The 13,926-nt window shown below is 38.4% G+C and overlaps 1 protein-coding gene across 1 annotated transcript in view; it reads right to left on the bottom strand.

Annotated features, from left to right (window-relative positions):
- The window catches only part of ATP13A3 (ATPase 13A3), a gene marked incomplete in the record, with an annotated part of 582,093 nt that overhangs the window by 373,186 nt on the left and 194,981 nt on the right, over positions 1-13,926 (bottom strand). The window contains 1 exon segment of the mRNA XM_053710208.1: positions 6,714-6,783. Coding sequence (XP_053566183.1) covers positions 6,714-6,783 — 70 coding nt within the window.

Here is a 13,926-nt window from a genome sequence, read left to right as displayed (position 1 = left end):
AATCCTCAGGAATAACAAGGATGCACACCGAAGGATATAAATCTTGAAATGCACCTGGGTGTCAGCCTCCAGAGCTCAGAGTAACATTTAAAAAGAACAATTGAACCTGCAATCTCAATCAAAGGTTGGAATTTATTAGCAAAAACTCAAACATTTGATTAAGAGTGCAGCTTCAATTGTCACTTTTTCTATGTTGAGGGAGGCAGTTGGTAATTATTCCCACATAACGGCACATCCTGCTAAAAATGTTAAAGATCTTCTGGTAAGAAGTCAATTTGTTAGGGCACCGAGCTAATGCAAAGCCCTTACAACAAAAATTACAGGTTGTAACCCCTGTGGACATTGTGTGTTTTTTCTAAAGGTACTAGAAAATTGTATAATGTAAAATATTTATAGATTGTTCAACTACTTGGGTTATATACCTTTTATCTTGCCCCTGCTCCTGCCCCATTTTCTATTTAGGGGAAACGACACCTAATTTGTGGTCTTGAATCACTAAACACTGATATCATCAATAATTTGGACATCACAAGCTCAACTGCCAGGCATTTTATACAGTGGTGATGTGGATAAATGATTGCTCCAAAAAGAAGCAAAATAGATATTTAGTTTAAATGCTCTGGCACCGAATGGTTTAAATAAGAAGTTTGAATTTGCAAGTTTTTTCAGATCATTTTTAATGAATTTTGCTTGCTGTGGATCTGTGAGGGTTAGGGATGTGAATATAATGTATATTTTTTGTAACTGATTGTTGCAAATATTCTATTTAATTATCTGTATTGTGGTAGTTGGTGAGTGTTTGTTGGTGTATGACATTCTTATCTTTCTTGTCTTATTTGCACCAATAGAAAACCGACACCTTAAAAGTTACAGCTTAAAGTGAATGTCAATTTTGATGCTAAAGTGCCTGGTTTTTAAAAATTCGATTAAAACCAGGGACACTTTAATTCATCAAAATTTACATTTCACTCCTGTTGTGAAAAAAAACTTACCTTTAAATCTTCACAGCAGCTCCAGCTTCCTCCGGTTGTTGCAAGCCATTTCTGATGTCAGAGGAGTCAGATGGAGAGGTCATCCTCCAATCACGGCTTCTTCCCCGGGGGAATCAGTGTCTGATTCCGTGGCCGGACTTTTAGCCGATGGACACTTGGCCGACGGACATTTGGCCGAAACACAAGTGGCTGTCACATAACAGTCCGGCCACGAGATAGATAGATTTGATAGATAGATACATAGATTAGATAGATAGATCAATAGATGCAATAGATACATTTGATAGATACGATAGATAGATAGATAGATTTGATAGATAAATAGATAGATTTGATAGATAGATAGTTTCCCAGACAGAGAATTACAAAACGTGCGGCCTGGGACCCATGGTAAGGTTCCCAGAGGCAGTTGCGGCAGAGGCAGAGCACTCTGGAACGTATCTGCCCTTGGCCGAAATCGGAACATTCTTTAGCTTTCTGTCTGTCAGCCAAATGTCCGTCGGCCAAATGTCCGTCTGCCAAATGTCCTTCTGCATTTTGTCAGAGCACCGTCTGATTCAACACCGTGATTGGAGGCAGCCGGATTCCTCATTTTAGACCCAGGAAGAGGCTTTGCGACGGGTAGAGGAAGCTTGAGCTGCTGTGAAGATTAAAAGGTAAGTATTTTTTCTCAACAGGAGTGAAATGTAAATTTTGATGAATTAAAGTGCCCCTGTTTTTAATCAAATTTTTAAAAACCAGGCACTTCAGCATCAAAATTGACGTTTACTTTAAGAAACCAAAAAGGTCAAAAGAGAATGGGCAGGAAAAATTAAATTTATGCTTATCTGATAAATAATTTTCTTTCCTGGCATGGAGAGTCCACAAATCCATTCTAATTACTAGTGGTAATTCAACTCCTGGCCACCAGGTGGAGGCAAAGAACACCCAGCAAAGCTTTAAGTAACCTCCCCCTTCCCATAATTCCCAGTCATTCAGCTGAAGAAACATGGAAAGAGAAGAGGACCCAAAATGGCAAAAGCTGTCTTAAAAATAATGGTGGGTCGTGGACTTTCCATGCCAGGAAAGAAAAGAATTTATCAGGTAAGCATAAATTTTGTTTTCTTTCCAATGGCATGGAGAGTCCACAAATCCATTCTATTACTAGTGGGAACCAATACCCAAGCTAGAGGACAGCAGACTGTAGAGGCAGACCGATTACATGAGAAGCCACACTCCGGATCAAATAGGAGCCGGAAAGAGAGTTTAGCAGAGCCTCCCACTCACCCACTACAATGGAGTCACCATGAACAAGCTGCAGATCCCCCACAGCAGAAAACAAAAACTGTCTTGCAGCGGGAAAACAACGGGTTAATGCGCTTACTGCCACAAAACAGGTAGGCGACCGGCGTCTGAGGGGCGGTATCTCACTGGAACAGACCGTGTCACGGCAGATAGTCCTGAACGGACTATTACATAAGTTAACACATGAAACACTCACAGCCACAGATACTGCCTGACGATACAATCAAATATATCGGAACCTACAGAACTATAGCTTTGCTCAATGAGCTACCGGAAATGACTGTACCAATCTGTATACAGGGACCTACAACTCCTCTGCCACATACCCCTCATCTTTAAGGCTCTTAGAACTATTAAAATAAGCGCAGTAGAACACCCCCCCCCCCTTAGGGAGACACCCCCTGAAAAATGGAAGCCGCAAAAATCTGGACGTTGGCGAAAAAATAATGTAAAACCGGCAATGCGGGCTCGACCGGCCACCTAGCAGAAAGTGAAGCAATCAATGCCACTAACTCTAGTGGGGGAGGAAAGAGTCTAGCATTTCACTGATAGAGGCCATAACCTGCACCAATAAACCCTCAAGCATGCGAATATCGCGCCACACATGCTGGTTAAATGTTACTACTATGAGGACTTACTGTGCTCTATAACAAGGAGCATGGCAGGGATAGGAGCTTGAGGAAATACAATTTACTAAACCCACACCCCCTTAAGCCTGGGTCTTTATCCAGTACTCTGACCCTTCAAAAGGCAATGTAAGCGACAATTCTTTATCCTGGTTGTTTAACCCAGGAAGCTGCTCCGCCGCAAAATATCCCAAATGTGAGTATATATAAACTGAGCAATAAAATACATACCACTCCTGAGGGAAGCAGGTCCCTGATAAACCCAGTCCTTCCACTGATTGAAAAATAAAAGGACTTACCCTCCAGGGTCTTCTGCTGTGGAGCAGTCAGAGCAGCTCCAGGTCTGTTGGCCTCATCCAACCACTGACAGGGACCTGAAGACACAAGAAAAACAGAGTAACAAACCCTGGTTTTCTATATAGGGATTAGCATATATTGTTGGAGTTAAAGTAAGGACTACCTCACCGACCTCCAACAGCTAAAAGCCACCATTACTCTTTCTAAAGAGGATTACCTGGACACAGCATTGCCCCAATGGCAAAGAATGACTGAGGATTGCGGGAAGGGGGAGGATACTTAAAGCTTTGCTGGGTGTTCTTTGCCTCCACCTGGTGGCCAGGAGTTGAATTCCCACTAGTAATTAGAATGGATTTGTGGACTCTCCATGTCATTGGAAAGAAATTGTTATGTTTATCCTATCTAGTTGAAGGCAGGACTTGGTGGATTTAAATGGAAGGCAATTCCACATGTTGTTTACATCCGAAAGATGCTCCATGCTGCTCTAAGGAAAGAGCTAAACATTATGCACATTGGTGTTTCGCAGCTTCACCAAATCTATGTTTGAGAACAAGGACTATTTACTCAATATGGCTTTGGCATTACAATTTAGAGGCTCTGATAAGATTTTTTAAAGATTTTTTACTTGTCTATGCACCAGTAGGTGGTTAGGTTGAGACTTGGGAGTTAGGGGACACTCCAACAGTAGTTCCCCCCCCAAGAGACTGTCATATAATCACTGCAGCCGCAGAAGTATTGGTATTCTCTAACTACTGTACACCCTGATGTAAGGTCTACTGATGTCTTGCCATTTGCCTGTGTTAAAAAAAAAAAAAAAAAAAAAAAAAAAAAGGTTGTTCCATTTCGAACACCACTTTGGGACAACACATTTACTGGGGTATTATAGGGATAGTAAAGTCCAAATTAAACTTTCATGATTCAGATAGGGCATGTCATTTTAAACAATGTTTTAATTTACTTTTATCATCAAATTTGCTTTGTTCTTTTGGTATTCTTAGTTACAAGCTAAACCTAGGTAGGCTCATATGCTAATTTCTAAGCCCTTGAAGGCCACCTCTTATCTGAATGCATTTGACAGTTTTTCACAGCTAGAGGGTGTTAGTTCATGTGTTTCATATAGATAACACTGTGCTCACGCACATGAAGTTATTTAAGAGTCAGCACTAATTGCCTGAAATGTAAACCTGTCAAAATATCTGAAATAAGGAGGCAGTCAGCAGAAGCTTACAGGGAGTGCAGAATTATTAGGCAAGTTGTATTTTTGAGGATTCATTTTATTATTGAACAACAACCATGTTCTCAATGAACCCAAAAAACACATTAATATCAAAGCTGAATAGTTTTGGAAGTAGTTTTTAGTTTGTTTTTAGTTATAGCTATTTTAGGGGGATATCTGTGTGTGCAGGTGACTATTACTGTGCATAATTATTAGGCAACTTAACAAAAAACAAATATATACCCATTTCAATTATTTATTTTTACCAGTGAAACCAATATAACATCTCAACATTCACAAATATACATTTCTGACATTCAAAAACAAAACAAAAACAAATCAGTGACCAATATAGCCACCTTTCTTTGCAAGGACACTCAAAAGCCTGCCATCCATGGATTCTGTCAGTGTTTTGATCTGTTCACCATCAACATTGCGTGCATCAGCAACCACAGCCTCACAAACACTGTTCAGAGAGGTGTACTGTTTTCCCTCCTTGTAAATCTCACATTTGATGATGGACCACAGGTTCTCAATGGGGTTCAGATCAGGTGAACAAGGAGGCCATGTCATTAGATTTTCTTCTTTTATACCCTTTCTTGCCAGCCACGCTGTGGAGTACTTGGACGCGTGTGATGGAGCATTGTCCTGCATGAAAATCATGTTTTTCTTGAAGGATGCAGACTTCTTCCTGTACCACTGCTTGAAGAAGGTGTCTTCCAGAAACTGGCAGTAGGACTGGGAGTTGAGCTTGACTCCATCCTCAACCGAAAAGGCCCCACAAGCTCATCTTTGATGATACCAGCCCAAACCAGTACTCCACCTCCACCTTGCTGGCGTCTGAGTCGGACTGGAGCTCTCTGCCCTTTACCAATCCAGCCACGGGCCCATCCATCTGGCCCATCAAGACTCACTCTCATTTCATCAGTCCATAAAACCTTAGAAAAATCAGTCTTGAGATATTTCTTGGCCCAGTCTTGACGTTTCAGCTTGTGTGTCTTGTTCAGTGGTGGTCGTCTTTCAGCCTTTCTTACCTTGGCCACGTCTCTGAGTATTGCACACCTTGTGCTTTTGGGCACTCCAGTGATGTTGCAGCTCTGAAATATGGCCAAACTGGTGGCAAGTGGCATCTTGGCAGCTGCACGCTTGACTTTTCTCAGTTCATGGGCAGTTATTTTGCGCCTTGGTTTTTCCACACGCTTCTTGCGACCCTGTTGACTATTTTGAATGAAACGCTTGATTGTTCGATGATCACGCTCAGAAGCTTTGCAATTTTAAGAGTGCTGCATCCCTCTGCAAGATATCTCACTATTTTTGACTTTTCTGAGCCTGTCAAGTCCTTCTTTTGACCCATTTTGCCAAAGGAAAGGAAGTTGCCTAATAATTATGCACACCTGATATAGGGTGTTGATGTCATTAGACCACACCCCTTCTCATTACAGAGATGCACATCACCTAATATGCTTAATTGGTAGTAGGCTTTCGAGCCTATACAGCTTGGAGTAAGACAACATGCATAAAGAGGATGATGTGGTCAAAATACTCATTTGCCTAATAATTCTGCACTCCCTGTAGATACAAGGTAATTACACCACCTTTATTACAGCTATGTTTATTTTGGTTTAAAGTTAATTTGTGGGTGAATATGTTTGTGTGGCTGTTTTGACTAATGAAAATGTGTTTAGATTGCATCCCTTTTTGTCTGGCATTTTCTTTGCCACATTATATTCAGGATTTTCTTTTGAATGTGTAAAATTTACATTCTCTTTGTATTATTTTTTTTGGATAAATTATTTTTTCCGGGTTTGCACCATCGAGTATTAAAATATTATTGTTATAAAGTAATTATTTGATCATTTATCTACACTATTTCCTAAAAATGTCCAGTAGCTCCGGGCCAGTTCTCCCTTCCATAGCGGTAGTTAGAGTTGTGGACACGTTGTTTACCTACCCACCAGAAGTCCCAAAGCCCAAACTTTTAGTTCTACTGTTTCGTGAATCTGCAAAACCTATGGCGCACATTCTTACCTCTATTTTTTCCCATGAGCAGCAGAAATAACTGTAGAATGGAGCTTGTGCCCGTTTGCCTTCCCTAAATTTCTATCGACATTCTGTACTCCAGTGTAAACAGAAAAGCAGACTTTAATTTTATAATTACTTTTTCCATGTTCTTCTAAGTTTTGTTAGGGATTTTAAAGATTATTTTTTTTAAGTACTTAAACCTTTTATTGCCATTAAATATTATACCTGTATAGAAGAAGAAAAATATTTAACATCAAGTTCCAATGTGTTACTTACCTCCTTAACCAAAAGTTTAAAAACAGAAGGCACTTTGACAGAAATTTCATTAATTCCATAAAACAGTTTTCTGGGGGGAGAAAAAAAGACAATAGTTACGTCATGACCACTCAAAACAAAATGATCCTATACATCATACCTCATGCATCTAAATGCAAGTAATGCTAAACTAAATATACTGTTTTTACTACCATACAGGTATATATTTTCATTGAGCTATATTAGGCAAATATTAAAAAATGTAGGTGAAATGCAATAGGCAAAGCATAAGTGTCCAAACTTTTCAAAGGAGGGGGCACAAATTACTTTTTACTTGGGTGGCACATTAATATATTTTAAATTATCTACTAACAGAAAAAAAAAATTTCTATAAACAGCCATACGGGTCTAACACAATTGTTTTTTTGTAGCTAGAGCGTCGACTGGAGAACAGTTCAAACCGTTAGCTCACAAAAAAAATACCTTTGAAGAGGGCTACATTAAAAAGTTAAAGCGTATCTTCTTTACAACTGAAATGAATTAATCTCCATCAAAAATTTCACTTAAAGGGACACTGAACCCAATTTTTTTCTTTTGTGATTCAGATAGAGTATGCAATTTTAAGCAACTTTCTATTTTACTCCTAATAGCAAATGTTCTTCATTCTTTTGGTATCTTTATTTGAAAAGCAATAATGTAAGTTTAAATGCAGGCCCATTTTGGTGAACAACCTGGGTTGTTCTTGCTGATTGGTAGATAAATTCATCCACTAATAAACAAGTGCTGTCCAAGGTTCTGCACTTTCTTTTTCAATAAAGATAGCAAGAGAACGAAGAAAAATTGATAATAGGAGTAAATTAGAAAGTTGCTTAAAATTACATGCTCTATCTGAATCACAAAAGAAAAAAATTGGGTTCAGTGCCCCTTTAAACATTCGTGATCTGTTTATACAAAGGGGAAAGTTTACCATCACTTTAACCATGAGAGGCTTTTAAAACAAAGAGAAATCTATTTGGTACATGAATTTGACACAAAGTCCCCGGAGGGGTTATATAGGGAATTTGATCTCTCTATTTTTTTTTTTATATTCAACTGTTTTTATTACATTTTTAAAACAGGAGTACAGAGAATACGGTTGAACATAAAGTTTTCAACAAAATAAAATAGAACAGCAGTAGTGGCACAAAATCAAAGTTTAAATCACCATCATTTTGTCATATTTATGCTGATAACACCCAAATCTACCTTTCTACACTGAACATTTCCTCCTCCCGGGTGAACACCAGCTGACTACTAATATCTCATATCCTGGATGGCTTCTCACTACCTAAAGCTGAACCTCTCTAAAACTAAACTATTTCCTCCCACTACCAATCAACCCCATTGCCCCAAATCGCTCTTACTGTGGACAACTCTATCATCACCTCTACCCCTCTGGCCTGCTGACTTGGGATCACAAAACTTTTACTTTCTTTTGCTCCCCACATTAAGTCCTGAGCTAAATCCTGCTGCTTCCACCTAAAAAATCTCTAAAATGTGTCACTTCCTCACTGAAGACACAACTAAGATTCTTATCTACTCCCGTATCGCTTCCCACCTTGACTACTGCAATTCTGTCGTCTCTGGCTTCCCAAGCTACTGTCTGTCCTTACTGCATTCATCATGTATGCCTCTGCCAGGCTCATTTTTCTTAAAGGGACAGTCTGCTTGAAAATGTTTATTGTTTAAAAAGATGGATACTCCCTTTATTACCTCTTTTACCTTGTATCTAAGTCTCTGCCGAATGCCCCCTTATCTAAGTTCTTTTGACAGACACGAATTTTAGCCAATCAGTGCTGATAACTCCACGGAGTGAGCACAATATTATCTATATAGCACACATGAACTAGCACTGTAAAAACGTATCAAAATGCACTGAGATAAGAGGCGGCCTTTAACGGCTTACAAATCATTTATTAGCATACCTAGGTTTAGCTTTCAACAAAGAATACCAAGAAAACAAAGCAAATTGAATGCCCTCTCTCACTAGTGTTCAAACCTGTCCTCAAGCCTCCCTAACAGGCCAGGTTTTCAGGATTACCTTGGATGAGAGCAGGTAAAATAACCAGCTGGATGGTAGAGAAATCAATAATGACTGTCTCTTAGTAGGGGGCGCTATGAATAGAAGTTAATATATATAGTATTGTATTAAACTATAACCATGATATGTTTACGCATATATATGACAGGTAACAGGTATCAGGTAACTGGCAGGCAAGTAAGGCAAGGTCCCAATATAGAGTAAAATGTTTAAAAGAAATTTATTAAAAATTAAAATATAAATTAAAACAAAGGAACCAAAAGGTAAAAATCAGGCATCTTACTTGCCTGCCAGTTACCTGATACTCCCTAGAGGAGTTCCAGACTGCATCCACTGCAGCACCAATTCAGTATTTTGAACATTCTATATCACTGAGACCCCGGTGTCTCAGGGTTCTTGTGTTCCTGTATTTGATTTGTTCAGTGAGCTGGGTTGCTGTCAAATATCCAGCCTGCTTCTGATAGCACAGTCTGAGTGCTCTTCACAAATGTGAGTACCCTGATTAGGGATTTATATACCGATACTATCTGGTTATATTACTGGTACACACAGGCGCCCTGTCTGTCTTCCTCTTCAGATTTCATACCACCTTGTTCCTGTATCCAGGTTGATCAGTGAGCTGAGTTGCTGTCAAAATATTCAGCCCGTGCCTAATAGCACTGTCTGAGTGCTCTTCATAAATGTAAATACCCTGTATAGGGACCATTGATTGTGATTATACAATTCCATTATTGGCACACACAGGCGCCTCTCTCTCGTTCTCTCCTAATTTACAGGTAAAATAACAGTTTACGAATCAGCTGATTATTTCACCTGTGCTCCAGTTCAGATATCCTTAAAATGTGACCTATTAGGGAGGTCTGAGGGCAGGTTTGAAAAATCAGTGCCCCTAACAGAACCATGAAAGTTTAATTTAAACTTGACTGTCCCTTTAAATGTCATTTCATATCTGCTGCACCTCTTTGCCAACACCCCCACGCGCTTCCCTTAGCCTCAAGAATAAAATTCAAAATTTTTACCCCAACATACAAAGCCCTTACCAACGCTGCACCTGCCTATATTTCTATAAGTCTGCAAATAGAACTCATCCCTTCTATCCTCATCTCCCATCACTTCCTCACACTCTTGTCTGCAAGTTTTTCCTACAACTGCTCCTATCATATGGAACTCCATGTCTTGCTTAGTCAGACTTTCCTCTAGTCTCAAAAATGTCAAGTGTTCCTTAAAAACATATCTGTTGAAGGATGTGTACAACTTACATTAAGACGTATCTACTACTTATGTTTCCCTCTCCCTCAACCTCCCCAGGTACTTCTTTTAGATTGTAAGCTCACAAGTCCACAGACCTGTTGATCATTGTATGTAAAGATGGTTTACAGCTTAGAGTCACCCAAGGGCAGGGCCCTCTACCCTTATGATTTATGTCATTGTCTTCTGATTATTATACTCCATAACTATCTACTTATGATTTATGTAAATGTCTTCTATTATTGTACTCCATAGCTGTAAAACTAATGTTAGCACTACGTAATATGTTGTTGCTTTATAAATAAACAATACTAATAAAAATGATAATTATATAAAAAGTTTCTTTGAAATAATATAAGGTGCATTGATCTGTTAAGTATGCACCATGAAGTAGTATTGAAACATTATTGCTGTAACTAAAGTTGAATATGTTTTTAATAGCAGTGGAAAACGTGTAACAATGTGTAAATGAAAATTGTAATACAGTATTTAGATAAATAAAAAGTCCACTAGATGGCACTAGAGTTCTCTGTATTATATAGTAAAACATAACTGAATAGTCACATGTAAGCAGGATCACATTGAAAGATATATATAACTGACACTAGTGATTTTAAAATTTAAAACATTCGGTAAAATCTGAAGTAACAACCAAGTAGGTTCGTATGGGGGATGGAAAACTAATGACCTTAAAGGGATCGAAAGATCAAAAATGAAATGTACATGAGTGCATTTCAATTTAAAATGTAAGCATTTTTGCAATGTACTTTCATTAGCAAAAATGCTTCTAGTAAAGGTTATTGCTCTACTTCTGCGGCATACGCACATATCCTGTCTACATTTGTGTACTCATGTACATTTTATTTTTGACCTTTCTATCCCTTTAATATAATCGATCATTATATGTTAACCTCTTTAGGACACAGGACAACAGTATCAGCTACAGTTTTTTGGGGGTTTTTTTTGGGGGGGGGTCTTGGATGGGGAAAATGATACTATTCCATCCTCTTCTGTTTATTAAGGGTTAGGGAGAACAGAGGGGATTTTAGACATTGAAGTCAAGTGTAGAATTATACACTAGGTTAATCAAATATAGTAGTTTAAAAATTACACTTTATTAACATATATGCTCAATCAACGTTACCACAGGGAGAAATGCTGCCTTAGGTATATAGAAATGGGTATATTCACCTCCAAACTATTACTGTAATAACTAGTTAGGTCAGCATAAACCTGTTGATAATCACACAAGTAAAAAAGATGCTAAAGTGGGCAGTTTAGGAATGGGATAAATAACTTCCACCACTATAATTTCAGCAGTCTCTCCCACAATGCATCTAAATTTAGAAATTAAAAAATATATAAATAGGGCTAGTGAACCCGGTGTGTGTGTCTAGTCACTAAAGTAACAGCAGGATTTCAGAGGTTAATCCACACTTATCACATGTATTCACACATAAAACAAGCTATGCACTCAAGGGCGTCCTCCTACCTGCGTTCTGCTTTGAGTGAACAAAGTCAGCCGATTGCTAGCTCATATCCCTAAGTACTAAAAAACAGATCAAACACCATATATCCACAGCATTCACTATCCAAGTTCAAACATACCAGTTAAGCATAAGGATATCTAAGTGTTAGTTTTGCTTGCATAAGCCAGTACTATAAGGGGTTTGTTATGTGAGTATCCCTGGTTACAATGTAGTTTTATAGTCAGTCTTAGCTACATAGTATACTTCATTAATCACTAAGTACCAGCTTTATTGCAGCCCAACATAGTATCAAAGTTATAATAACTGTAGCAGTATAAAAGGAAACCGCTGTGAATGCTAAGAATTGGTGTAGGTGAAACATGCTCGACACCAGGCCACGCCCACCGACGCGTTTCCGTCACATGTATGTGACTTCGTCAGGGCATAGGGCCAGCCCAGCGTTTAGTTGCGCTCTTTATTCTCAATCGTCGTCATGGCAACTGCGTTTAGGTACAAAGTTATGCAGAAGTGTAAAACTGCAATGGCCTATCATATTACATTTATAAGGATCAATCAGTAAGAGTAATATTTTATTCGCCTACAGTATATGCCAAGTAAATCTTAAAGTTGTTACCTAACCGCAATTGTTTGAAACCGTGGTACTGTTAATTTAGAAATATACTGATGACAGTTATTAATGTGATATCTCAGTCACTTTCCCATATTACATCATTACTAATTCATTGTTATTTTCAAATTTTGGCAAGGTTAATGCATTTGCACAACCAGCATTTTGGTTGTGCAAAATGCTGCCAAAATGCTGGTTGTGCAAATGCATTAAAGGGACAGTCTAGGCCAAAATAAACTTTTATGATTCAGATAGGGCATGTAATTTTAAACAATTTTCCAATTTACTTTTATCACCAATTTTGCTTTGTTCTCTTGGTATTCTTAGTTGAAAGCTTAACCTAGGAGGTTCATATGCTAATTTCTTAGACCTTGAAGCCCACCTCTTTCAGATTGCATTTTAACAGTTTTTCACCACTAGAGGGTGTTAGTTCACATATTTCATATAGATAACACTGTGCTCGTGCACGTGAAGTTATCTGGGAGCAGGCACTGATTGGCTAGACTGCAAGTCTGTCAAAAGAACTGAAAAAAGGGGCAGTTTGCAGAGGCTTAGATACAAGATAATCACAGAGGTTAAAAGTATATTAATATAACTGTGTTGGTTGTGCAAAACTGGGGAATGGGTAATAAAGGGATTATCTATCTTTTAAAACAATAAAAATTCTGGTGTAGACTGTCCCTTTAACCTTGCCAAAATTTGAAAATAACAATGAATTAGTAATGATGTAATATGGGAAAGTGACTGAGATATCACATTAATAACTGTCATCAGTATATTTCTAAAATAACAGTACCACGGTTTCAAACAATTGCGGTTAGGTAACAACTTTAAGATTTACTTGGCATATACTGTAGGCGAATAAAATGTTACTCTTACTGATTGATCCTTATAAATGTAATATGATAGGCCATTGCAGTTTTACACTTCTGCATAATTTTGTACCTAAACGCAGTTGCCATGACGACGATTGAGAATAAAGAGCGCAACTAAACGCTGGGCTGGCCCTATGCCCTGACGAAGTCACGTACATGTGACGGAAACGCGTTGGTGGGCGTGGCCTGGTGTCGAGCGTGTTTCACCTACACCAATTCTTAGCATTCACAGCGGTTTCCTTTTATACTGCTACAGTTATTATAACTTTGATACTATGTTGGGCTGCAATAAAGCTGGTACTTAGTGATTAATGAAGTATACTATGTAGCTAAGACTGACTATAAAACTACATTGTAACCAGGGATACTCACATAACAAACCCCTTATAGTACTGGCTTATGCAAGCAAAACTAACACTTAGATATCCTTATGCTTAACTGGTATGTTTGAACTTGGATAGTGAATGCTGTGGATATATGGTATTTGATCTTTTTTTTAGTACTTAGGGATATGAGCTAGCAATCGGCTGACTTTGTTCACTCAAAGCAGAACGCAGGTAGGAGGACGCCCTTGAGTGCATAGCTTGTCTTATGTGTGAATACATGTGATAAGTGTGGATTAACCTCTGAAATCCTGCTGTTACTTTAGTGACTAGACACACACACCGGGTTCACTAGCCCTATTTATATATTTTTTAATTTCTAAATTTAGATGCATTGTGGAAGAGACTGCTGAAATTATAGTGGTGGAAGTTATTTATCCCATTCCTAAACTGCCCACTTTAGCATCTTTTTTACTTGTGAGATTATCAACAGGTTTATGCTGACCTAACTAGGTTATTACAGTAATAGTCCATCCTCTTCTGCACAGGATTATGTCTTGTTCGCAAACAGCAATAATAAAAAAGGGACTGCATTCTTAGTATCCTCATTG

This window comes from Bombina bombina, chromosome 4, assembly GCF_027579735.1.
Source record: "Bombina bombina isolate aBomBom1 chromosome 4, aBomBom1.pri, whole genome shotgun sequence".
NCBI lineage: Eukaryota > Metazoa > Chordata > Amphibia > Anura > Bombinatoridae > Bombina > Bombina bombina.
This window is presented reverse-complemented; position numbering and strand designations above follow the sequence as displayed.